Raw genomic sequence first — 26,305 nt, forward strand, 5'->3', positions numbered from 1 at the left:
TCCAAGATTCCTCTTGCTCCTCATAGCAACCCCTTAGTATAAGCCCATTTTACGGATGAGGGGCCTGAGGTTCAGAGCACCTGGAATGCTTCCTCAGAGCCACACAGTAGCCTAGTCTGGCATAAACCTCGTTCTGATTTCAAACCCCATGCCTTCCCTACACCACTCCAAGCTGCAGCAAAGGGCTCAAGTACATGAAGAAGCTACAGTGTCTGTGATGGGACCTGCATGGTGGAGGGGCTGGGGAGTGAAGGATTAGGAGACCTGGGCTCTAGCCCAGCTCTGACTGACCTTGAGAAGGTCACGCTCCTTCTCTGGCTTTAGCTCCTCACCTAGAGATTCCCCTCTGAGTCTTAACCTATAGGGACTTTAGCTCCTGGTTCTTCCAAGGACAACCGACCCATATAGGACCCTCCTGGGACCCCCTCCCTCTCCATGACCTGCCTGATGACATGCTTATAGAAGAATGAAGACAGAAAAGAGGAAACTCCTCCCACACCTACACTCTGGGCCCTCAAGGGTAGCTGCGGTAAAATGTTTGATGAAGAGGCTGAAGCCAATTTGTTCTTGTGAGCTTGCCTGATTTCCACTTAGCCAGGCACTCAGGTCCCCATTTCCATGGATGATCAGAAGCTGGCCTCACGTCATTAAAAACAGCCCCCATGTGGAAATGACCTAAAGTCCACAAGGAGGGGAGATGATTTTCAAAATCATGGTACTGAGTATTGAAAGTAGGGTTATGAAGATTTTTTTAGAGATGCAGACATGGAAACTTGCTTTGATAAAAACTGAAATAAAACAAATTAGACTGCAAAGCTGCATGTTCTGTATAATATCGACTCTCTAAAATAATACTCAGAGTAGAAAATACACCAAAATGATAACCACAGTTACCTGTAGAAGTTGGCAGTATGGCTGTTATATAAAATAAGTATTTCATATATATATATATATATATATATATATATATATATATATATATATATATATATATATATATATAGACACACACACACACATATATATATATAGTATAATCCCCCAAGGACTAGGAAGAAAACTTTTTTTTTAAGTTGGCAGTAATAGGCTTAACTTCTATCAATATTTCTCATCCAATTTCAAAGTCTCCAGCATACATCAAGTTTCCTACCATTATTATAAAGAAAGTGGCAAGTGTCCCAATTCTAGCTTTGGAAATACACACACCAAGCCCTGGCAGAGACCCACAGCCCCTTCAGGATAATCAAAAATGCCCTCACAGGTCCTGCAGCTCAGTGTTCACTTTGGCAAAAAGACATTTAAGGATTCTAGGCTTTCAGCTTTATATTTCTAACCCAGGCTTTCCCAGCTTATGTACCTTGGATCAGTGAGACAATGGTGTTAAGGAATTACTGAATATTCAAACGAGTTGGGGAAGGCCACATCTCAGTTCTAATGAATTAAAAGGAGTTTCTCTATGGAAGGATCCTCCAAGGAGGCATATGATATGTATCATTTTTCAGCTGAAATCCATCAAGCCTTCTATTTTAGGACTGTCCCAAGGAGCAGCAGCTCTACTGATGCAGAGACATCTGAGTGAGTCAGTTCTCATACCCTCAGCCCTCTAGGCCTGTGGTTCTCAGTCCTGGCTGCACACTGGGATCACTTAGGGAGACTTTTAAAAAAAAAATCCCTTGGTCTAGGTCCCACCCTGGATTTGGTCTGGGGAAGGTTGGAATCAGGGCTGAGGACCACTCCTTCCTCACACTCTCTTAACTACCGGTGCTAAGAAAAGGTCAACACCAGGCCTGGGGTCCAACCTCAGAATTATTCGGGCATCATCCATTTTGGGAGCTAAATGGCACCTCAAAAGGCATCTAGTCCAATTTTATAGAGGAGGAAACTGAGGTCCCCTAAGGACTTCTAGCCCCCTGCCTCCTCCTATGCTGGTTCCTGCCAATGCCGAGCTGCATTCAGGCCCCCAGGGTTCTGGACCACAGGATCCTTCATTCAGAGAGAGAAGCAAAAGAAACCTTCAGATCTCTGGGGCCATTCTGATACCAGAAGTTGCCCATCGGGCCCTTCTCTCTGGCAAGTGGACCTAGACATAACGAAATCCTGACTCAAGCCCTCTTCCTAACACACCCCAGAACTGAGGATAAGAAGCCAGGAACGTGCTGGCTCAGGAACAGGAAGCCCACCTGACAGTGGAGCAATCACTTCATCATGGCGTCCAGAGGCCGCCAGAAAGGAAGGCAGGTAAGGTGTATTCTCCCTCCTGCACCAGCCTCCATCACAGGAGTATGAGAGGCTCTGCCATGGACAGGAGACTCCTCACAGCAGTAATGGCCCTAAGGGGGTGGCCTGGGCCCCTACTCTCTTCTGGCAACACTCTGGCACCTGAACAGGGAATTTTGTTTAAAAAAAACAAAAACAAAAACACTGCACTTTTCAGTTTCATATCCTGTACCTCCTACCACTTTCCTTTTCCAATTTTGAGATTTCATTATTGATTTCTCTTTAGCAAATTTGAGGGGGAAAAAAAACTCTGAGGATTGGGGAGAGGGTGTTATGCAGGTGTAAAGTGAAACACGCACACACACCCCACTCCCCTCCCTGAGACCCCAGCGCTTGGTGACCAGCCCTCAGCCTCTGGTCCTGACACTGCCAGGACACCCTGGCACAGAAGGAGCTGTTCTTCCAGAGACCGTCCATTCTACAGGGGAGTTTCTGGGCACCCTTCTCAACTCCAGGCCCACAGCTAAACTCCTTGAAAAGTATCTCCATTGAGTTCCAATCTGCCCTCTGTGAGCCTGGGAGTGCAGGGAGCTGCCCACAGATGCACACGAGAGCCTCTGTGGGTTCCTTCAGAGCTCAAACTCATCCGTGGCTGACACCCCTCAAGGAAGGGCAGTTAACTGCAGGAGCAGGTGAGGGCGGGGGCGGCAGGTAGCTTCTACCAGGAAGCAGAGCTGATCAGCAGCTAAGGAAGCCCCTTTCCTGAGGCTACGCATGGGCTTTAGTTAAGCTGCCTGACTCACAGTCTCACAGGGTCTGTCTTTCCTGCCTGTTGGTGCCTGTGAGCCTTATCAATGGAAGGGCCACGTTCACAAGGTCTCTGGCTTCATAAATGATAGCCCAGGCCATCCAGTGCTCCTATACCTGCCTTTTGGTCCCAGGAAGTGGAGGGAGGTGGGGCACTGGGAGCCAGGCATTTGAACCTTACCAGGGCCAATTTAATTCTACGGTAATAAATGTAAAGCATTACTTCTTAATATTAAATAAAACATGGCTTAGATAGAAGATAATACAGAATTCTCATGCATTTTTCAGAGGAATAAAGTAACTTCAAAGGCATCTATCTCACCCATCAGAGGCTGCCTTGCATGCCCCATGGAATCTTCTCCTTTCTGCCCTGTGGATTGTACGGAGTTTGTACAGTGCTGCGAGTGGGTTACGGTGCAGCCAGGGTGTATGAGATCGTAAGGAAAGCCCCCTTACTGCGCTCCTCTCAGAAAAGCCAACTGCCCCCGTCACGAGTGGAGAAATGAAAGCCAGCGCCCCCCTGCCACCTTCGAGGAACAATTATAGACCCAGAAGGCAGCTCAGGCGCTGCGCCCGCAGCCGGTGCGCGCTGCCCTCGGCCACCTGTCTGGATGCCCACCCAACCCTACCGCCCGCATGTCCCCTCCCGCGATTCCTACCATGTCCCCCGCGGTGGCTGAACCTGCTGAACCTGCCTCTCCGCGCTCTCAGCCTGCTCTCCAGCTCATCCCACCGCCCCGGCCGCCCCTGGCGCCGTGGCTCTCCCGGCTTCCCTGGACTCGGGTTTCCCGGACCCAAGAGCCACAATTTCCTAGCGGCCAACTCTTGGGCGGGCGATGCGCGGCGGGATGCTCTGTGGTGGGGTTGGTAGAGGAAGTCTAGACGGATGCACGCGGGATCTGTGGGGCTGCGAGGATCTGCTGTTCTGCGGGAGCTCTCCCGCAGCTTCGAGCCTCCGTGATCAGCTAGGGACGTTTGCAGTTTGCCAAGGCTGCCGCGCGTCCCAGCCCAGCCTCCCCACTTCCCCGAAAGCGCCAGAGTGGGGAGCTCCTTTCACAATAAAAGCCCTGCCCCGGCTCGGGCAGCCGCAGCCGCCTGGAGCAGGGGCCCAGGTGCTAGGAAGAAACGAGCTCCGCCTGCCCGCCGGGTGATGAGCAGAGGCTGGTCAGCAAGGCACGCTAAGCAGGGCCTGGGGGCATTGCCTCGATCTCGCCTCCATGGGGTGCGATGCTCTGTGAGCCCCCCGCAATCCGGGGGTTCCTGCTGAGGGTCGCCAAAACTATCGCTCTCCCTAGCAAAGCCTCAAAAAGACAACTTTACTGGCATCTCATAGCCTTGTTTAAGCTCAGTCGCCAAGGGCGGCCTGAAAGGAAATACGGAAGGAAAATCCATTGACCACTGAAGGTCATTAACGATGAACAGTTTTTCTCCTTGAGAACTAATCAGTGTTAAGTCTCTGGAGTAAGCTACGAACACTGACCTCTCCACTAAGGATGTGTAGACAGTGCCTTATGTCCCCTGGGTCATCTACAGTGGGCTGTGGCACAGGTCTGGCAGGACCTAAGAGTCTGCATGCTCCTTGTTGGAAAGAGGACTGGGCTTGGAGTCCATAGCCCTGGAACTGGCCCCTATGTTAACAGCTGAGTGATCATCTACCAATTCCTGGACCTCTCTAAAACCTGTGTTCCTAAGTAGCCCAAGTATTCCTATTCATTGTATGAGGCTATCACAGCCTTGATAACAAAACCTGATGAGGACAGTGTAAGAGAAAAAATTTACAATCCAATTTCATTCATAAATATGGGTGCCAAAATCCTATATAAAAGTTAGTAAATCAAATATGGCAATATGTTAAAAGGGAGGCTAATTATCCTGAAAAAAAAAAAGGAACACAGGTTGATCTGACATAACCAATCAATGCAATTGGTCACACTAACAAATTACAGGAGAAAAATCATGCTCCAGCCATTTTTTGAAGCTCAATTTCAATGCCATTTCTGTAATGAAACCATTCCTGAGCCTCTGTGGGAGAATACTACCTATGGGATATCTTGAGTAATTTCCAGACAATCTCTTTTAATTCTATGTATCCCACCCACCCACATTAATATCAACCAAATTAATTTTAGGCCATTTAAAAAGGAAAAGAGTGACATACTTGGATAAGACTTAAAAATAGAAATGGCTTCTGTTGGCTAGGCTTCCCTCTAAACCCCCTCCCAAGTTGGAAGGCTTGGCACCGGCCAGAAACATTTCTCCTAGGGATGGATGTGTCTTGGCAGATTGACTCTTCCTGGACTGAAACTGGGCTTTCAGGCCTGCATTTCTCCCATCCTAAAGAGAGGCAGGAGTAAGATAAGGCGTCAGCCTGCCACCCTAGCAGGAGGAAGTAACCTCAACTGTCAGTGCCCTGATTTACAACGAGGTCCCATACTTTACACTGCATCCTCCCACAGTTCTCCCGGGCAGAATCAGCTTCTCACCAGCCCCTTCTATCTGAAGGCTGTTACATAAATCACAGGGATTCTGCCTCACACTTGACTTATTTCCCCTAAAACAGGTCAAATGGTACATATTTATCAGTCAGAACATCTCAACCAGGTTGTACTGATGGTTCAAAATTATTTTTGAACCTGCTGTCTTTTGAATACACACTTCCTGAATTCTGACAACTACTATAGATTTGGAGTCGTTTATGAAGAGAAAAAAACCCAACCCTCCCCCCCTCTAAAAACAGCATCCACCATCTTGATGCCACATCTCCTGGGTTAACATCTGGGCCCAAAAGCTTTTAGTCTGCAAGACCTTAGGCAGCTTACACAACCCTCCTTCTCTCAGTTAACTCGTCTGTTTTATTTGAGACTCCAGAGTCAGGTGTGTGCTTACTAGCTCTTCTTACACCTTCTTTGGGGAAATGTCTACTCAAATCTTCTGCCGATTTTTAAGTTGGTGTTTTCTTCTTACTAAATTTTAAGAGTTCTTTATATACCAAGGTTACAAAGTACTTTATCAGGTAAGTCATTTACAAATATTTTCTTCTTTCTATGGCTTATTGACTCATTTTTCTAAATACTATCTTTTTGAAGCACTGTCTTCTGATTAATCCTACTCCTGTTTTCTTTTATGGATCACATTTTTTTAAGTTTTGTTGTTTTTATGGGAGGGTATTTGCCAAAGTCCTCCCTTATCCACTCCAGAAGTCCCGCCCCTCACTCTTGTTCACTTTGCATTGGCCAAAACAAGTCTCATGGCCAAGCCTGACTTCAAAGAGTGTGAAGTAAAATCCTCCCCGGAAAGAACAAGTGCATCTTTGGTGAACAGCATTACAAGCTCACTGCCCAAGGGGGTGGTCCTCATATATTAAGCTCCAGGATTGTTTGATACAAGTCAACACTTCCATTCAAAGATCCATCAGAATTCAGGGTTTCTCTCACATTTGATGATACCAATCCACTGGCTTTATCAGTTTTCTCTTTGTCCGAGAAACCCTGTGATCTGGCCATGTTGTATGTACTTTCCTTCTTTGTCCTGTTCCTCCAAGTCAGGGAGAAGATATGTCCATTTTGGCTTTGTAGAGCTTCTATTCTACTGAGCTTTTGCAACAAATACTGACATTCTCATCTGCCCCTTTAACAGTCACTCAATAAGCCCTCCTAGCTCCTCCAAACTCAGGAACATTAGTAAAACTTTGCTCAAATCTCCTCTACTTGCTGCCTATGATACAGAAACCTTCTCAGAAAAGACTCAGGCCCAGATCTATCTACACCAACCTGAAGAAAAGTCCTCAAGAATTCAGGCAAAGGTTGCGTGTTGAGATTTATTCTCATCTCTTTTGCACTCTTCAGGTCAAGATCAAGTCACAAAGATAGGGAATTGGAGAGTTGGATGTCTGTGCTCAAATCATCATCTTAAGTTAAACATTTCTGAATGTTATTTTAAAATATAAAATTTAAACTGGTCCTACCATATCCCTATTGGCTACAAGTTTGTAGATGCAGTGAAATTTAGAAGGACCTAACCTACTTTCTAGCAATGTTAACAAGATATGCTGTGTCAGTTCCCATTGTGCTACAAAACTCAGTAAAAAATAAACTTCCATTTTTGTTATACTTACACAGGCTTTTCTCAGATCTCAATCTGCCCAGAGCAAAAACTTTATTAAAGTCAAATCCAGTAACATCTTCCTGTCAGGACATTGTTTCAGGTATTACCAATAACCCTCCAGCGTACAGCGGCCCTTTCAGGGCTTCCCTCCATTACAGCTGGTGGTCTGGTGGCTGGTTCTCTTGTTATGGGTGGCCTCCAATGCAGATGCTATCATGGGGCGGCACATTGTACTTTGGTGCCTAATTAGGTCTGAGCAGCTTCTTGTCATTGGAAATCATACCAAGGCAGAGCCCTTGTCCTCACTAAGCAGTGTGTTGCTTAAAATTCAATCAATTTTTAGCAAGTCCAAGTGGCTGTCATTGCCTTGGCACGTTTGCCTATCTCAGCAGTTGGCTTTGATACATACACAGTCAGATCCTCACATACACCTTCCTTTATGTACCATCAACTTCCAGCCAACATGGTTCTTTCCCATCCGCAGGCTGTGATCAAGTCTGTAGTTGCTCTCCCCAACTCTTTCCTCTCCTACTCCTACTATTTTCTATAAGTGTCTGACTCCTCACCAGAAAGGCCTTTGAGTAAGATCTTCAGTCTTGAGTGTGGGAAGGTAGACAGAGGCTGTGACCTGTCCCTCCACAGGCTCCACACGTGGGATCTCGATCATGGGATGTCTTTCACTGCAGGGCCAGGAGCAGGGAAGAGAAAGCATCTTGGGATCCTGGACCTCAAAGGTCCTAGCTTGGGGAACAAAGCACCAATAGGGGTATATGATTAAAGTAAGTGGCACAACCACAATCACATGTGGAGTCACACTCCCTGGGTTTGAATTCTGACCTCTCAATAAACCCCAATGCATTCCTTTGTAAAATGGTGACAATAATAACCCCTTACCACATAGAGCTAGTAGAGGATTGAGATAAAGCATATAAAGTCCACAACACAGTACCTGGTTCATGGTAAGCGCTCAATAAATGGTAGTGTAATTATTGTTATTTCTATTATTGTTCAGAAGAGGACATCCTGGACAACCTCATTCTCCATAAAAGACCCACTGTTCACATAAAGGAGGCATCAAAACACCTTGCAGGTCTCAGTAGGAAAGGGCAGGCCACGCCAGCAATTTGTTCTGAGCATCCTCTAAACCTGCCCTCCCACCTCCCCCTTGCCTGTTACGCACAACACCTCACAAGGACACTCAGGGAGCCTGATCCCTCTGCCTTGTCTCACTCTCTAATGTCGCCCTTCTTCACAGCATTCCCTTCACAATACATTCAAGAGTTCATTTAAGAGCGTATCTTTATTGTAGCGTAACAATCTGGGAGGTACAAATTACACAGTTGAAATAAAACACAATTACCTAATCCTAATCAGCATAGTGTTTACGCAAGAAGTGTTCTTGGTGGTTTCAGTCATCCCTCTGAAAAATGTACACTACAGCCCAGCTCCTGACTCCTGACATGCTTGTCCAATCACACTACTTCTCTCTCCAGGGCCTAATGGAGTCCTTTATAGCCCTCAACATCCCAGGAAAAGCAATGCCCTTCTACGTAAGGTACTCTGATCACAGGGCTGACCAATTCACCTCAACTGCTCAACCCACTAACCTGGCAGGCTCCTGATTTGATCCATAAAGATACAGCCTAATGCCTTGCAACTCAAAGGATAGTTTGTGGACTGGTATTTGCCTGTGAACTGTTTCTTATAGGACTACAGGTGCAGAAATTGAGAATAAATGTTTTTTAAATATATAGAGCGACTTGATGTTGCCAAGACATCCAAGCAGATGATGAGTCAATTCGTCTCCTACAGGGTTTATACCATTTTGAACTCATGTGATGAACTGCATGTAACATGAACTGTGTATTAGTCATGTGCCATGTCGCACAATGTTGATGAAAGATTGGTGGGGAGAGTGGGAAACGAACTCTTTACCACAGGTAGTCTGAGAAGCACTGGTTGAAACTCTCAGCTCGGATTCCCAGAGCTGATCCAGAAAAGCTTATGATACTGATTAGCTTTCTTGCTGATTCCACAGGATAGCTTTTAAAACACGAATGGCCAGGGAAGGGGGCAGAAGTAAAGCACAACCATCTTTTTATTTTTTCAACAGAGCTTTTAAAAACAGAGCAGAACTGCAATGAAAGTCTACAATCCTCACATTTCATAAAAGACCATTTTAATGCTAAAAAGGAAAAAGGACAATTTGAGTGTAAGTTTCCAGGAACTGTGGGCCATCCTAGGTGAACATACACAGCTCCACCTATACATCCAGATTTCCACTTCGTTTTCCTCATGTCACGGGGAGGTGGAAATGTTGTCATGGACTTGCACCAGTCCACAGACTCCCATTTAGGAACCGCCGGTCTATCTAGTTTTCCTGGCTCCTTTTTTATCCACCCTTAATTCTTCCCATGCCACAATGACCTTGCTTCCCCTGTCAAGGATGAAGTTCAAACTCCTTAGCATGGGACGCCAGTTTCTCAGTGACCTAGAGTGCTGTTCACCTCTCGTGATTAATTCTCAAGATAACCCCCAGTATCATGCTAAACATGTTCAAGTCCCTAGCATGTTCAAATGGCTCAGTGTACCTCAGACACAAGGAGTTCTATGCAGGCTGGTCATTACAAATATGTAAGATTAACAGAATCACGCTGGCCCCAGTTTAATATACAGGACTGGCTAAGGTGAGAGTTAGTCTCCTTTATCTCCTCCTTGGCCTGGTTATTTCCCTCTTAATACCCAGATCTCAAAGACAAGCATCCTTCTCACCAGATAGCCAGAACTCTGCATGAACTGAATTACTGATCATCTATTACTTGCAGTGTGGTTACCAGATAATACATTCAGGTCACAAGCACCACGGTCCAGGCAAGAACCTGACTCTCTTTTCTTTACTCATGGTTTCTCTCCTCTAGGCCCTTCTCTAAGCAACAAGGCTGCTTTCAGCTACAGGATCTTGTTCTGAATTCACACTCTCTCCCTTTGGATAAAATTGTCTCTAAACAGGTTGTGACTGTCCTGGCACAGGATCATCAACACCTGGCTCACTTGTATTTTTCTAAACTACAGCTTCCCCCCAAGCATAACCTTTGGTTGCAACACAAGAAGGTAACATTTGCAAGATACAAACAAGGTGGAACACAGGAAAGGGAGGTCATCTATCACCCTATTTCCTGAAAATGTCATTATAAACAGCTAACCTATTAGGCTCATACCTTTTCATAGTGAAGCTACACTATCCTATTATGGAGAGAGGGAGACAGACAGACAGGTAGAAACTAGACAGCAAATAATCCTTTGGACCAGAAAAGATGTACCATATGAAAAAATAACAAACTGACTTTTCCTTTAATAGATCAGTCTCCTGAGAAATGTCAAATGAATCCAGTGGATAGTACTCGGTTGCATGGGGCAGCCCTGTTGAAACTGCCCCTTGAAGAAGTACAACTGAGGACCAGTTCCCATTCAATACAGGGTTAGAGTCCCCTGAAAGGTCCAGGCATAAACAACTCTCTACAAGGTCTATTTCTTACAGCAGTATCTTCAGTTTCTATTTAAATCTCTCCCTCTCTGGGTTGAATTGCTCATTTCTATCATCTCTATAATCATCTATACTCAACTGGTCACCCTATACGTTCATTTACAGTGGAAATATATCAAAACTTTCTGGCTTTTTTTTCAATCTGGTATTTTAGAAGTGACAACTTGGCTGCAACAGTTGAAAATAAAAATACAAGATCACTAAGTTGGGGGGGACCCCAACATATAACTCAATATCAAGTGTAATGTGGCCATCTACAGAAAAGGTGACAATTCAAGGTGGAATAGGGTGCACAGAAAATAGTGCGTAAAGGCAGTATCAAAGTTGCAGATTTCAAAGGGCCTCTTTAAGTCCAGGAAAGATCAAAGGAGAGAGAAGTGGGGGGCATCCGAGGAAGCAGAAAGAGCAAGGGCTGTGAGGTAGGAAATGAGAGAGCACGCAGTGTAGAGGAGGGGGAGAAAGAAATGATCGAGGCAGAGGGAGCCCTGTGGGCGAGGAGAGATGCAGGGCGGGATGGGTGTGGCCAGGCCAAGAAGGGGAGGACTATCAGCTGCACTTGGGCGATCGACACAGGAGCCACAACCATTTCATTTAAATGCTTGTCTCCAATACTCTGATGGTGAATAAAATCTGAATTTTAAATAAAGATTTTCCTGCAATCCTTCCATCCATAGTGTCCTCCTTTAACATGGAGCCTGTGGTGTTGCACTTTCAATCCTGCACTTTGTTTGAAATCTGCCTTGCACGTGTGGATTTGCTGATGTCGACGCAGACTGCCTTTCTGCCTGAAGGCCTTCCCACACTCCTTACATTGATGGGCTTTCTGCCCAGAGTGAATTTTCTGATGCTGGACAAGGTCTGAGTTCTGAGTGAAGCTTTTCCCACACTCTTTGCATCAGTAACGTCTCTCTCCAGCGTGTAGCAACTGGTGGTGAATGAGCTGTGCGTTCACATGAAAAGCTCTGCCACACTCCTTATATAAATACTGTTTCTCATTAGCATGGTTTCTCTGAGATCGAATAAAAGTATTTTTCTCACTGAAGGCCTTACCACAGTCCTTGCATGTAAAGGGTTTCTCCCCAGTATGAACTCTCCGATGATGAAACACGGTGGATTGGAAAACGAAGGCTTTGCCACACTCCTTACACTCATGGAGCCTCTCCCACGTGTGGATTCATTGGTGTTTGGTGCACTGGGAGCTGGACCTAAAAGCCTTGCCACACTCTTTTCACACGTAGGAGCCCCAGTGTGGATCCTTCAGTGATGTATAAAACTCGAGTTGAAGCTAAAGGCTTTGCCGCACTCCTTACACTGATAGGGCTTCTCTCCAGTGTGGTTCCTCTGATGCTGAAAATAGTCTAAATTATGATCACAATGTCTGCCCCATACATCAGATTTACAGAAAATCTGTATACCTGGAACCTGCAGGTGTGTTTCACACCAAAAACACACACAGATATTATTTTCTGATTTATTCTGCAGATGGATTCTATTTGCTATAGGAAGTTTCTCACCATTAACTATCTCCTTCACAAAATCTCTCTCACTTACTCATTCCATCCTTTGCAAAATTTCCTCTACACCTAACTAACTTGCCCTCGGACGCACAGGTATCTTGAATATCTCTCCCTCAGATATTCACCTGACCCCATGCCACAGGATCTGTGTTTATCAGAAATTATGTGTTTTGAAGTCAAATGTTCATTCTTAGCCCAGATTTTTCCATCTGATAAGAAGAAATACATGAAAATTCCACCTCTCAGCATTGCTCGAGGGAACTGGATCAGGGGTTAGCAAACTCTTTCTGTAAAGGGTTAGACATTAAATATTTTAGGTTCTGCAGGCCATTTGGTCTCTATTACAAGTAGTCCACTCTGTGGTGTAAAAGCAGCATAGACGATACGTAAATGAGTAAACACGACTGTATTCCCAAAAACTTTATTTATGGACACCGAAATTTGCATTTCACATCATTTTCTTGTGTTACAAAATAGTATTCTCCTCTTGATTTCCTTCAACCACTTAGAGGCCATACAACAAGAGACAGGTGGTGGGCCAGACAGACTCTCCCCACAGGCTACAGTTTGCCTGAATTAATCATCAGGTAACACTGATATGTCCTATTAGTATGCAGCTTTTACATACTCAGAAAATGCCTTTAGAGCATGTAGGGAGCAAGACAAGGCAAGAAAAATCTCTGGATCCCAAGAGAGAGGAGAAAATTTTATCAGGATTAGAAGTCTAAAAGGGTTTGAGATGAAAAGATGGCCTAGAGGATAGGAGAGTCAGTGAGGGAAGGGTGGGCAATAAAGGGATGGGTGACAGCGTAAACACCGAGAACAGAAAGGGATGAGAAAGTGACAGACAGGGAAGGGAAGGAATGGAGAAAGAAGTGGGAGGGTTAAAGTTAGGAGATAATCTCATGAATCAATCAAGTGAAAAAACAACAAAGAATATCAAGTAACTCTGTGTAAAATGTTATGGCATAAATGAGAAAAGTATGAATTTATCCCTGCTGTCAGGAAGCTTGTAATTTGTTTGGGAAATATAAGTAATGCACATAAAAGAGTTGGAGAAATAGTATTAGGTTAGGAGAACACAGATCTCACCCACCACCCAAAATAACTTAACCCACAAATCATAACGTAACCAAGTCTCTGCCGTGCCAGACTGGCTATGGGTGGCTATTTCCCAAAATGTGGTCCTTACATTGTCTGCATCAGAATCACCGGGAATGCTCTGTTCAACAGGTAGATTCCTGGGCTATAGGCTGGACAGGACTGAGCCCTCGTTAGGCATTTTAACAAGTTCTCTGGTGAAACTTTCATACACCATCATTTTAAAAGAGCTGCTCTAGGAGAATGCACTCAGATTTACTTCATCAAAAACAGTTTGCAACATAAAAGGACAATGAGGCACAATCCTACTGAATTAATGATCTGTGAGTTCCTAATGGATCCTTTCTCCTGAGAAGTCTCAGAAATATGATGACAGAAGTTCCCTCAGAATAAAGACTAAATGTGGTAAAGGGAGGCAAGTAGCCGGTGTCCCAGCACTCACCCTGATAAATGCCCCTCATACCATCTCTGGACAAACCACCCTGAAGATCCAAGTCCCAAGGCTCTTCCCACTCTAGCCAAGAAGCATCAGCAAGTCTAGAAAAGGGAAATCCCGCCAGGGGCTAAGGACAAACCAGGGAGACAGAGGATGAGGAGAAGTAAAGCGGGAGACAGAGGATGAGGAGAAGTAAAGCCCATTAAAAGAAAGCAGACACATATGGGTGGGAATTAATGTGAGTAATGGTGATTGCTAATAATCACTGAGCATATACTACGTGCCAAATACATGGGGTACTTACTTAACTGACAGGTAAGACAAATACCATTACTGTCCCCAGTTTAGAGATGAGAAAAATGAAAACAAAGTCACAGAGCTCATAGCCAGCACTCTGGCTCCCAGGTCTGTGCTCTCAAGCACTCTGCCTTTAACATGCAGTGCTGAACAGAACTGCACTTTTCCAGCTTCTCCCCTGCAGCATGCTAGGGTGAGGAGAAGCCCAAGGAGGGGAGAGGAGGGGAGAGGAGGGGAGGGGAGGGTAGGGGAAGGGAGGGGAGGGGAGGGGAGGGGAGGGGGCCAGGCCTCCACAGTCTACCAAAAATATTACCTTCCTTTGAGGTCTTACATGTCATTGTATAAGTTCATGACAACTTTCCACATTTCTTTATATATCCAAGTGTTTGAAAATAAAAATGACTTTTAAAAAATATTTATCAATAAGGTTGGCTAAGGCTATACCTTCATATCAGAAAGCAAGAAAGTTTTAAAGACAAACGGAATCATGTTGAAAAGATATATAATATATTCAAAAAGCAGTTATATAAAACAATATGTACTTGAAATTATAGAAATGTAATATATCTGACACTAACAGCACAAAGGAGGTAAGTGGAAACAAGACTGTACTGAAATAAGGAAGTAACACCATATGGTAACTCAAATCCACAGGAAGAAATGAAAAGAATCAAAAAAATTTAGAAGAAGAAGGTTAGTAAAATAAGTTCTATAAATATACAAAATTTTTAATAAATTCTATAAATATAAATTCTACCTTAGCTCCTTCAAAAAATATAAAATAACATAAAATAGTAATTTAAGAATAAAAATAAATTTTTCTACCTGTTCTGTTGGCTAGCTGACAGATAATACTGCATTGGGCTTAACAATTTTGTAAAACTGAGGGAAACTGAAAAAAGGTTATCACACATAATAAGTAAGGTTCTTAGAAAAATGTTTCCACATATCCCCAGGGATAAAAGCATCCCATTGTGTGAGAAACTGAAGCAGGGAGTTGTGTACTACAGTTTAAGGGGATGAAAAGTGATGAAAAACAGACCAATCAGAATGTGATTAAGGATCCCAAAGTACTCCATAACGCTGGGCACAGAGAACACACCTTTCGTTCTGATGAAATAAAAGCAAAGGGCATTCTTTGCTTAACCCACCTGGAGAGCCAGCTCTCCCGCTCCTTCTGCTTAGGACTCTCTGTGGCTGGGTGAAACATGGCTCCTTCCCTCGCTCCAGATGGTAAGTCAGAGCTGGTGTAGAAGTGGGTGATGCTGCCTGACAGGAAGAAGACACAACACCATGAGGAGCACAGTCGCAAGGGTCAAGCTCAGCCTATGGCCACAAGAAGAGCCAGAAGGTAGGAGAGTAATTCCTGGGTGGACTGGGCAAGATGTACCCTAAAGACGTACAGGCAGGGGTCCTGGGAATAGGTCTCGGTAGTCCTCCCAAAGAAGCCTGGAACACTCTGGGAGGCAAGTTTCTATTTAAAGGGAAACAATATGCTTTATCTTCTTTGTTAAAGAATGGAAAATAACTGTGGAAAAGTTACATGGCTCCTAGGAGCAACTCTCACAGCGAGACTAAGGGGCTGGGTTCCTTCAAGACAATCTGGAGGTTCAATACTAGGGTGAGGGTGCCAAGATATGACTCTAGCCCTGCTGTACCCAGAGAATCACCTCTAAGGCAGTTACAGACAGGGAGGGTGGCTTTTATGGTGTAAAAAGAAGGAAAATCTTCTTGAAGACTCCAGGGCTCTCCATATCTGGAAACTCTTAACATTGCCAGTTGAGGTCAGCTAATAGTTATAAGAGAACCCTTTAACTTCTGAGGGCCCAGAGAGACCAGTGGCAGAGAGGCCTTACCCAGGAAGGCCACAGCCCCATGGTTCTCCAGCATCACATCCCTGTACAAGGCTCTCTGAGCAGGCACCAAGCTGGCCCATTCCTTCTCAGTGAAGTACACAGCCACGTCCTCAAAAGTCACTGATTTCCTGAAACAAGTTCCCGCTATCCCAGGCCTCAGGACTTTGTCAGTGAGAGGCTTGGGAAGGGCATCTACAATGACATGCATTTAGTATTGGGTTCCTCGTGTGCCTGCAGGGCTTTTGTGTAAAATCTGGAAGGTGCAGAGGAAGAGGACAAAAATTAAAGGGCAGCCAGCCAGAGTTCACCCAGTTAGAACCAATACATCTCCATTATGAGCTTCCAAACATATACAACCTCCAAATAGACTACAATACAGAAGATGGGCTTGGGCCTGAGTAGGAAAGTACATACATAAAAGAAAAACTAACAAACAATGGGATATGGCTGCCACCTTAGCTCCAAGCCCCTCCCCATTTTGTAATATATTTGGGTGATTATTTGGGCTGCTCATACTGCTGTCAGTTCCCAATTCTGCTTTCATCCCAGTTCTTCTCTCCTTCCTGTCTCCTGCTCACTACCCCAGGCACAATGCTCTCAGATTTGTCTATGACTCCCCACCCCCTCCCAGAGGTAGTGAGGTTAGAGAGGCATAGGAAAGTACTGTTTAATTGGGGAAGGCTAGAGAAAAATTTGTTTATCAAAAGACAACATTAAGAGGGTAAAAAAGCAAGTCATGGACTGGGAGAAGGCATGTCATAATACATATATCTGACATAGGACTCATATCCATAATAGTGAACTATAACTTGGAGAAAAAAATGACACACAATGTAATAAAATATGGGGAAGATATCTGAACAGGGACTTCACATAAGTGGACATCCACGTATCCAATACACATGAAATGGTGCTCTGCATCATGGCTTAATGGAGAAAAGGAAATTTTAAAACCCCAATGAATCAAGAATGAATGACAAGTATTTGCAAGGACATGGAACAACTGGAACTCTCACGTACTTCTGGTAAAAGTATAAATTGGAACAACCCTTTCAGAAAATCATCAGGCAGCATCTACTAAAACTAACCAAACATATCCTATGACCTAGCTATTCGTCTCTTAAGATATGGCCAAGAAAAATTAGTGTATATGTTCATCAAAATGAATATACAAGAATGTTCACTGCCTTCTTATTCACAGTAGTCAAAAACTGGAACAATCAAAATGACCATCTACAGTAGAATGAATAAATAAAATGTGATATAATATATAATGGAAAGCTATTTGGCAATGAAAAAGGAAAAGCTACTGCTATGTGCAACAACACGAGTGAAGTTTACAGACATAAAGCTGAGCAAAAGAAGGCAGACACAAAAGAGTAAATTTTGAATGATTCCATTTATATGAAGCTTAAGAACAAATAAAACTAATCTATGATGATAAAGGTCAAAATAAAGGTAAACTTTGGGGTGGCCTTCATGGGAAGGGGCATGAGGGAGCCTGCTGAGGTTCTGATAATGTTCTATGTCTTAACATGACTGATGGTTTTACAAGTGTATGTATTTCTAAAATGCGAGTTTATACAGTGAGTTGTATGTATTGTAAATAAATTATACTTCAATAAGAAAGTAAATTTATAATTTTTATATATGTACATATCAAAATATGTCATACATTTTTATATACACATGTATACTTATATATGCATATATAATTCATATACACATATATTCATATATACTTGTATACTTTTATATATGCATATACAAATGCATACACACATACGCACAAGCATAGGTGCAGGGGCAGAAGGAACCCAGCTCACCTGGGGCCTGGCTCTTAAGGTCACTGCTGTCATCATCTGACCTCATTCACCTCTGTCTTGGAGAAGGGTAAAACTCTCAGGACCTGAAGGTAAAGAAAGAAGCATTAGTGACAATAATTTACTGACCACAACTCCTGCATACATTTGACTCACCCTTTTTTGAAGCTACCTGAACTACTATTCATCAGTTATCGCCTTGTATCAGTGGCAATTCTCATCTCACAGAGGTGAGATACTAGGCATAAAGGGGAGCACAGAAGCAGAAATCATCTCAATAATGTAATTAGCATACAATTTCCTATGTACATATTCAGCTGACCGGTTCAGCAAATGGATGAGAAGATGTACCGATGAAATCATAATTTTTGATACTCCAAGGAAGGCATCCTAGGAAAGAGGACAGAAGAGGAAACTAGGGTGTATAGCAGAGAGTGTTATGGGCTGAAAAGAAAGCTGGAGCTCCAGTTAAGATCCCTAGAATCCACACAGTTGAGACAGGAATGAGTCACATAAAAGAAACTCATCAAACATTATAAGACCTCAGAATCTCTTTTTCCTCTTATGTTACTTAAGATATTAGGACAGGACAGTTTTACTACATAAGTAATAAAAGTCAAAACAGAATTTGAAAATACTTTATTAGGAATATCTTGGTGTCTCCCTACTACTATATTTTCCTCTAAATGCAGATTGATTATAAGATTACAATTTTATAAGAATATTGGGGATAGATGGTGAGAAGAAAAACACTGCCATATTAAACGATCCAACAACTGCATGACATCTCAAATACACCAAGCTCTAAACATTATTGAATCAGGGAAGCCAAGCAATTTCATTTCAAAACTAATTCCAACTCCCTTTCTAGGTCAGTTAATTAGTTCATCATTAGGAAGTAAGCCTTCTGCAATTTAGTAGAGTGAATCAGCAAGGTTTATGCATTAAAAGTAACACTTAAATACAAATAGCTACCATTTGTTAGACTGGACATCATTAACAAACATAAAAGTGCATGTACTAGTAAAACTTAAAAACAACTCTATTCTAACTTATCGCAGCTTGCTTTAAGTCTCAGGGTCCGTCAGACAAAGGACTTTATACCGTCAGTACACTGTCCGTTCCTCCACTGACCCTTCTTAGTGAATCCAGAAAGCTATTCAGAAAGGAAGAGGAAGCTGAGGCTGTTAGGGAAAGAGAGCTGCCAGGGGAGGCTAAAAACCACACCTCAAACCCTTGATAGTTACAGGATTCCAGTGGGGGAAAAAAGGCAGTCAAAAGTGTAAACAAAAAAGAAACTACAATGCCAACCTACACAAGTAATGTTGCTAAATTCATGGCCGGTTTCTGTCCAAGAGTAACAAAAGTAGTGATTCACACTGAGTAAATAGGTAACTCTTGTATACTCTAATTCTCTTAAATCATAATACTGTCATCATATCTTTGTAATATATGTCCCTTACAGTGGATATTACTATTACTGACATATTAAACAAACGGACTTAAGCAAAAAGGTGTGATCTGTACAGCTGACAACCTGTGAAATGCAAATCATCTTGAAGTAGAACAGCGGCAGAGACCACCCTACAAAACACAAAACACTCCTACTTTCCTTTGGGGAAAACTATAGCTATGGAGTTGAAGCATAAATAACAAGCCCAAGTGGGGAACAAACCACAACACAACACACTTCACTAGTGACAGGGACCAGATGTTTTATCTGACCGAATATAAACCTTAACAATTAGGTTATGAAATGAGTAAAATTTAAAAGAATGTAATGAGAAGAATGAAATAAAGAATGCAAAGAGAACATCAAGAAATCTTTCCACCTAAATGTCCATCAACAGATGACTGGATAAAGAAGATGTGGTACATTTATACAATGGAATACTATTCAACCATAAAAACCGGCAACATAACGCCATTTGCAGCAACATGGATGTCCCTGGAGAATGTCATTCTAAGTGAAGTAAGCCAGAAAGAGAAAGAAAAATGCCATATGAGATCGCTCATAATGCGGAATCTAAAAAAAAAAAAAACATAAATACAAAACAGAAACAGACTCATAGACATAGAATACAAACTTGTGGTTGCCTGGGGAACGGGGGCTGGGAAGGGACAGACTGGGATTTCAAAATGTAGACTAGATAAACAAGATTGTACTGTATAGCACAGGGAAATACATACAGGATCTTGTGGTGGCTCACAGAGAAAGAAAATGTAACAATGAATGTATGTATGTTCATGTATAACTGAAAAATTGTGCTCTACACTGAAATTTGACACATTGTAAAATGACTATAACTCAATAAAAAATGTTTTTAAAAAGGGGAAAAAAAGAAATCTTTCCATATCTCCATACTGTACATAGGATATTATGTGCTAAACATTTGACAGATATTAGGTGCTTGATTGATATAACTCATCATGAGATTTTTAGATTAAACACTCAAATTGCCCAACGCAAATCCAGGGCACCAGGTTCTCCAATTTTGTGGACCAAGTAGCCTCCAACCTGGGAGAGGAAAAAGCAACCATTTCAGTATTCTCGAAACTTTGACTGATGTATGGATAGTAATAAGCTTCCAGACTGGGTTTACACCAGGCCTGTCAAATAAAATGAAAAAAGTGATCACAGACCGATTTCTTGGGACCGCCTGAGAAGGGAAAAGAGCATTAAGTTGTACACAAGCCTTGGGGTAGTGCCGGTCTCTGCAACCCTTGGGTGGGGTCTCTGCAACCGGGGCAAGAGGGGGCCCGAGTGCCCGAGGAACGTGTTCTCTGTTGACAAGTGTCCTAGAGATTTGTTGACACCTTAAGGACTTCGCTGGCAGCACCTGAATTTGTCAGTACACGCTGTTTCGGGACGAGAAACTAGCGGGCAGGAGCCTGCAGCCGGCGTCCGTGGCCTGCCGGCGCCTCCTCCAAAACTGTTGAGCCCAAGCATTGGCATGGAAACCCCAGCAGCAGCAGTAGCCGCGCCGTCTATCCTGGGGTCCTTCCCGTCCTTCTCAGGCTAAAACATACCTGCTCACCGTGGGCTCTGGGCAGCCCCTGCAGCTTTCCAATAAACACAGGCTTGGAGCGCCACTTGCCGGTCGTCACAAAAACAAACCTGCACACGTTTAAAAATAAATAAATAAAAATGACTTGCCGGAAGTACGTCATCACACTGCGTGGGGGTTCTGGGTAGGCCCTGCAGCTTTCCAGTAAACACAGGCTTGGAGCGCCACTTGCCGGTTGTTACAAACCAAACCCTCACGCGTTTAAAAAAAAAAAAAAAAAAGCTGTGTCGGAAACACGTCATCACACTGCGCTGTCAACACATACTTTCCCTGCAGTTCTCTCTAGCAATCTTGGAGGACCCCACAATCTCAGTGGTATCTCCTTCTAGTTCCCGCGAGACTAGCCTAAGTTAAAGAGGGGGCGTGCAGGGTAGGTTTCTGTCTTCCTCCCAGTCTCCGGGTTCTGAGTCGAACCTATCTTACCCACGTTACCTGCTCCGAAACGAGGCTGACTTTAAGGCGGAGCAAGAAGCAGGTCATTCATTCCACTAGATATAGGGTGAAAGGGCGGGGCCCAGCCGGGGCGATGAGCAGCGGAGCCGGAAAGGGCATCTTTCCTCTTGGAGGACAGGCCCGAACCCTGCCCCGCGGATTTCCCACCTGATGCTAGGAATACCCTCCTTTCAGGGCCTAGAGGAGTAATCAGGGTCCTGGCGGGAGATCTGAACCAGGGTGATGGGCTGGCCTGGACAGGATGGGGACCTCAAGACAGAGGAGTCGCCAAAACGTTTGCTGAATGAATGAAAGTCGAGGAATAGAGCAGCGATCTTACTATACATCCAGAAGACACCTAGAATATCAAAAAGGCTGTGCTTTTCAGTCCGGGTTGGGAAAGCCACTATGAACTGAGGGAGGGTCAAGAACAGGAAATGAATACAGTCCCCGCTAGAAGCTACACACAGTCCGGCATACCTTTACTTACAGCCCTGAGCAGTTCAGCGAACTTCACTTGTCCACTGCCAGATGTCCTCATTTGTCTAGTTCCTACCCAGCCACTGTGATGCCCCACATGGGGCTTACAGTTTACAGCTCTTTTTTTTAATCTCACACTCTTGCTCACCCACTGTTTCCCACAAAACAACTGTACTGCCAGGAAGCCTGGATTCAGAGGGGGCATCCAGGTCTCTGCCATGTCCTACTGAGGCCAACAATTCCCCCGGATCCATGAGGCCTTTGTGTGGAACCCTGGTCAAATCTTTTCAAGGTAATCGCAAATCCTAATAGTCTGCATAACCTGGGAGTTTTATAGGAGCTCCTCTGTTCACCTCCAAAAGACCTTTCAATATGGGAGAGCAGGGGTTAGGATCTCACTCCCCGCTCAGAAGAAACAGTCATCACTTACATGGTTGGGTAGGCACGCCAAGGCAAAATCAAAAGAACCTATACCATAGTAGTTAGTATAATGCTTATTTTAAAACTGCAATCTAGTTTCAGCAAAACATCATCCCAAATTAATGCAATTTGAATATTACTGAATTTGAGTGTTCAGTTTTAATTGTGTAATAACCTATAAACTGTCAACTGAAGTAAAATCACACAATGTGAGAGTTGTGAGTTGTTTTATTTGGGGCAATATGAGGACTATAGCCCAGGAAACAGCATTTCAGATAGCCCTGAGTAACTGCTCCGAAGAGGAACAGGGGAACTTCAGTGTTATAAATGATATTAGTGAAGGGGGGCTGGTACATGCAGTCAAGCACACATTTTGGCAGAGGCTTGCTGTTAGTCACACGAAGCAGATGTCACCATTAACGATTTTAGTGCTTTTCTAGATATGAGGAAACCCAAGAATTAGGGCTCATAAAATCTTCTCCAGAAAATATCTAACTATCTGGGGGCCTGTTCTGCATGCTTTTCCTAGAGCACAGAGTACCTCATTTCTGGTCTCCACTCTCTGAACTCCTTTCAAGGAGTGTTGAAGGTCAGCGGCTGCAGGCGCTCATTATTTAATCCAAGCAAAGGCAGACAGCAAGTGCCACCGTGATTCAATCCTTTGAGAGGCAGATGGCAAGTGCTGAGTTTTAGTTGGCAAACATAAGAATTTATATCAATCTTTAAGGGTACAATATTTAAATACCTTTTCTTACAAACTTTACAAATTCTTACGCATCCAATTGCTTTAAATACAACCCAAATTAGCATATTTTTAGCCATTTAGAGCCTGCCTGCTTTGCATATTGCTCATGAAACTGCACCTAATATCTTCTAGCCACGTATAAGACAAGCTGTGACCATAAAAGACTCCAAACTACTGCTGCCCTTCAAAACTCTCTGACCCAGAGACTCCTGCCTTGCTGTTGAGCGACACTGCCTAGACAAGTAAGCCTCCTTTCTCATTTGCTCTCCCCTAGAATTCCCTTGCCTTCTTCCCTGCTCAGCTGCCCGCTTCAGTGAGGGACTTCCCCCTCTTATGCAGTCAGTGTGCAGGCTGCCCAGTGACTATTGTTGTGCAATAGCGCCATCTCGTGGTTTTGTCTTTCTCTTTTTTTTTTTTTTTTTAATGTTTTTTATTGAGGTTTAGTTGATGTACAACACTATGTAAGTAAGTTTCGTGTCTTGTCTTTTTCTTGATCATCCCCCAAATCCTAGAACTCACCACAGAATTGAAACAACATAGATCTTCTTGCCTCTTCAGTTCTTTAATACTATTTATTGAATGCTGGTTACATCATTACTAAAGAAATTGCATCATTATGCCACCCACGAATACTAGCTTCCAGTGACATCCTCAACGGTTATTACAATGACTGCAAATACAAGACTTACACGGAATATGCAGGAAAATATGAATTATAATGTTTTCTGGTCATGTTACATTTACCATTTGGAATGTGATATAGCATAATCATTGAATCACAGATGTTACAACCATGATTTCTCTTGAACTGCCGTCTTAGTCCGTTCAGGCTGCTAAAACAATATGCCATAGACTGGGTAGCTTATAAACAACAGAAATTTATTTCTTACAGTTACGGATGCTGGGACATTCGCGATCAAGTCACCAGCACAGTTGAATTCTGGGGGGTCCCTCTTCCTGGTTCATAGACAGGACCATTTTGCTGTGTCCTCACATGGTGGAAGGGGGCTAAGGAGCTCTGTGGGATCTTTTTATAAGAACGCTAAGCCATGAGAGCTCCTCCCGAAGGCCCTGCCTCCCAATACCATAAAATCAGGATTAGGATTTCAACATAGGAATTTTGAGGGGGACACAAGCATTGAGACCATAGCAACTGCTATAATCACCGCATTCCTAGACAGTGCTGTCTTTCGATGCTGGTCACCCCTCTCCCTTCCGTCCACCGACAGCAGTGGGGAGCTAAGCAATGGGCCCATGGGAAGAGTGAGAAGAGCAGTTCAATTCACCCAAGAAATGCCCGTCCCCTGCAAGGTCCCCTGCACACCCTAGGCACATGCCCTGGGGTGGGACCTTGTTTTCTTATGTCTAATGATGGTGCTGGGCACACATTTAAGTGCATGGCTAGAGAGCGACACAGACCATTTCACAATGGCCAGAAGTTGGTCGAGTAGCCAAACATGCCTGCAGGGGAAACTGGGAGATTTAGCAGTTTCTGTGGAAGCAGGAGAGAATAGAGACTAGGAGACACATAACAGCCAGTACCATGACCACTGCAAGATAGACTGGAAATATGAATATCTAACTTTCCTATGTGCTGTAGTGAAAGACAGCACTAGAGAAAAATGCTGGGAAAGGCCAGAACAGCCCACACGGCACATCAGTACATATTAGGAAAGAACAGCCCCTAAACAGATACAATCTCATGGGTACGTGACACATGGCGAATGGAACAAGGGCAGGATTTCAACTCCCCATGTGCCCCTTACACCAGTTCCCCTTGTCAGGGCACGGTTATCACAACCACACAGGGTAGATCTGGAAATGGCTCTGGAATCAGCCAAGCAGTAATGTTGTCCCTCATTCCTCCCCACACCACCTCTTGTGAACTATTTGGTGCTTTTTCAACACATTTATCCATACCTATACAATGTTAAAAAAAACAAACAAACAAACAAACAAACAAACAAACATGCAGAGGGCCTGAGCTCTGTCTCTTCTACACACAGAAAGGCTGTAACTCTCCGAGCCACAATTAGGTAAGTATTCCCAAGGAGAAGTTCTGAGTGAATGTGAGATTCGCTTACGTACCTCCTCTCTCTCAAACATCATCACGTTGCATTGGTTGGTACTGAATATCTACAAGCAGCTGTTCACTGTTTTTTTCCAAATGTGGTCCACTTTGAGAAATTAATCAATCCAGAAATCCACCTCTTCTCAAGATGTAGAAAACTGAAGAATATGGCCCCACCCTTACAGTAAAAAACAGCCCATCTGAAAATTTTCCCTGAACACATCAGAGAGCTCAAGTCTCAGGGTAAACAACTTAACGTAAAATCTGAGGAAAGACAGACACTTTCAAGGAGAGACAATCATTGCTGGTAACAACATTTTCCTCTGATTTCTTGGGGGGGGGGGTGACATCTATTTTTTAAAAGATTTTAAATTCTTTTTTAAAAATATTTAAAACTTGGCAGATAAAAGGTTACATGGTATGAACTATTGACACAATAGGAAGTAGAACTGGGAAACCAACATGAAAAAACATTCAATCTCACAATTTATACTGAAGAAGTGTTTTAAAAACCTGAATTCCCATTTTACACTTATTAAGTTAACATTCTATTTTTTAATTATAATATCCACTGTTGGTTGCAAGCAAATGCAAACTTGCCACATTGCTGGAAGCAGAATAAATTGCTATAAACTTTAATAAACTACATGTAGCGACATGTTTCAGAAACAAAAGTGTTCATACCTCTGGGTTTGTATTCTCATTCCTGACAACTGATCCAAAGGAAATAATTCAAAAGAAGCAAAAAAAGCTATAATCACCAAACTGACTATTGCATTATTAACAGCTAACAATAAGAATTGTCCTAAATGTCCACCAAGTAACTTCAAATAATGAAAATTTACTGCCTACTGTGTGTCAGACACTGTGATGGATGATTTGGATTAAAAGACTATTTAAGACAAAGGTACTGCCCTAAAATTAATTTACCATTTGGTGAGGGGAAGAGTTAATTAGGATACATCTAAGGACATGTGACTATAAATAGCAAGTCATGAAAATCACATGGAATAGGGGAGAGAAAATTTGCCTAGGATAATAGTCATTAAAAATATTTTCTTTGCAGCAACACTGATGTTCCTGGAGAATGTCATTCTAAGTGAAGTAAGCCAGAAAGAGAAAGAAAATACCGTATGAGATCGCTCATATGTGGAATCCGAAAAAAAACAGAACATATATACAAAACAGAAGCAGACTCATAGACATATAATACAAACTTGTGGTTGCCAAGGGGGCGGGGGGTGGGAAGGGACAGACTGAGATTTCAAAATGTAGAATAGATAAACAAGATTATACTGTATAGCACGGGGAAATATATACAAGATCTTGTGGTAGCTCACAGTGAAAAAAAAAGTTACGATGAATATATGTATGTTCATGTATAACT

At 43.3% G+C, this 26,305-nt stretch overlaps 1 protein-coding gene across 2 annotated transcripts in view; it reads right to left on the reverse strand.

Moving 5' to 3' along the window:
* Positions 1-20,802, reverse strand: part of GASK1A (golgi associated kinase 1A) — an 82,983-nt gene extending 62,181 nt beyond the window's left edge. The window contains exons 1-3 of one of the 2 annotated variants that reach the window (XM_032459104.1): positions 20,733-20,802; positions 17,706-17,788; positions 15,175-15,292 (exon numbers count right to left, since the gene is read on the reverse strand). Coding sequence is in view for 1 of the 2 variants with exons in the window: in XM_014556425.2 (XP_014411911.1) it covers positions 3,684-3,686 (3 nt within the window). In the remaining variant the exon portion in view is untranslated. Of the gene's footprint in view, positions 1-3,683; positions 4,038-15,174; positions 15,293-17,705; positions 17,789-20,732 lie in introns of those variants that run through there. The other variant, XM_014556425.2, reaches the window with a different exon arrangement.
* Between the last annotated feature and the right edge of the window lie 5,503 nt (positions 20,803-26,305).

This window comes from Camelus ferus, chromosome 17, assembly GCF_009834535.1.
Source record: "Camelus ferus isolate YT-003-E chromosome 17, BCGSAC_Cfer_1.0, whole genome shotgun sequence".
In the NCBI taxonomy this organism is placed as follows: Eukaryota; Metazoa; Chordata; class Mammalia; order Artiodactyla; family Camelidae; genus Camelus; species Camelus ferus.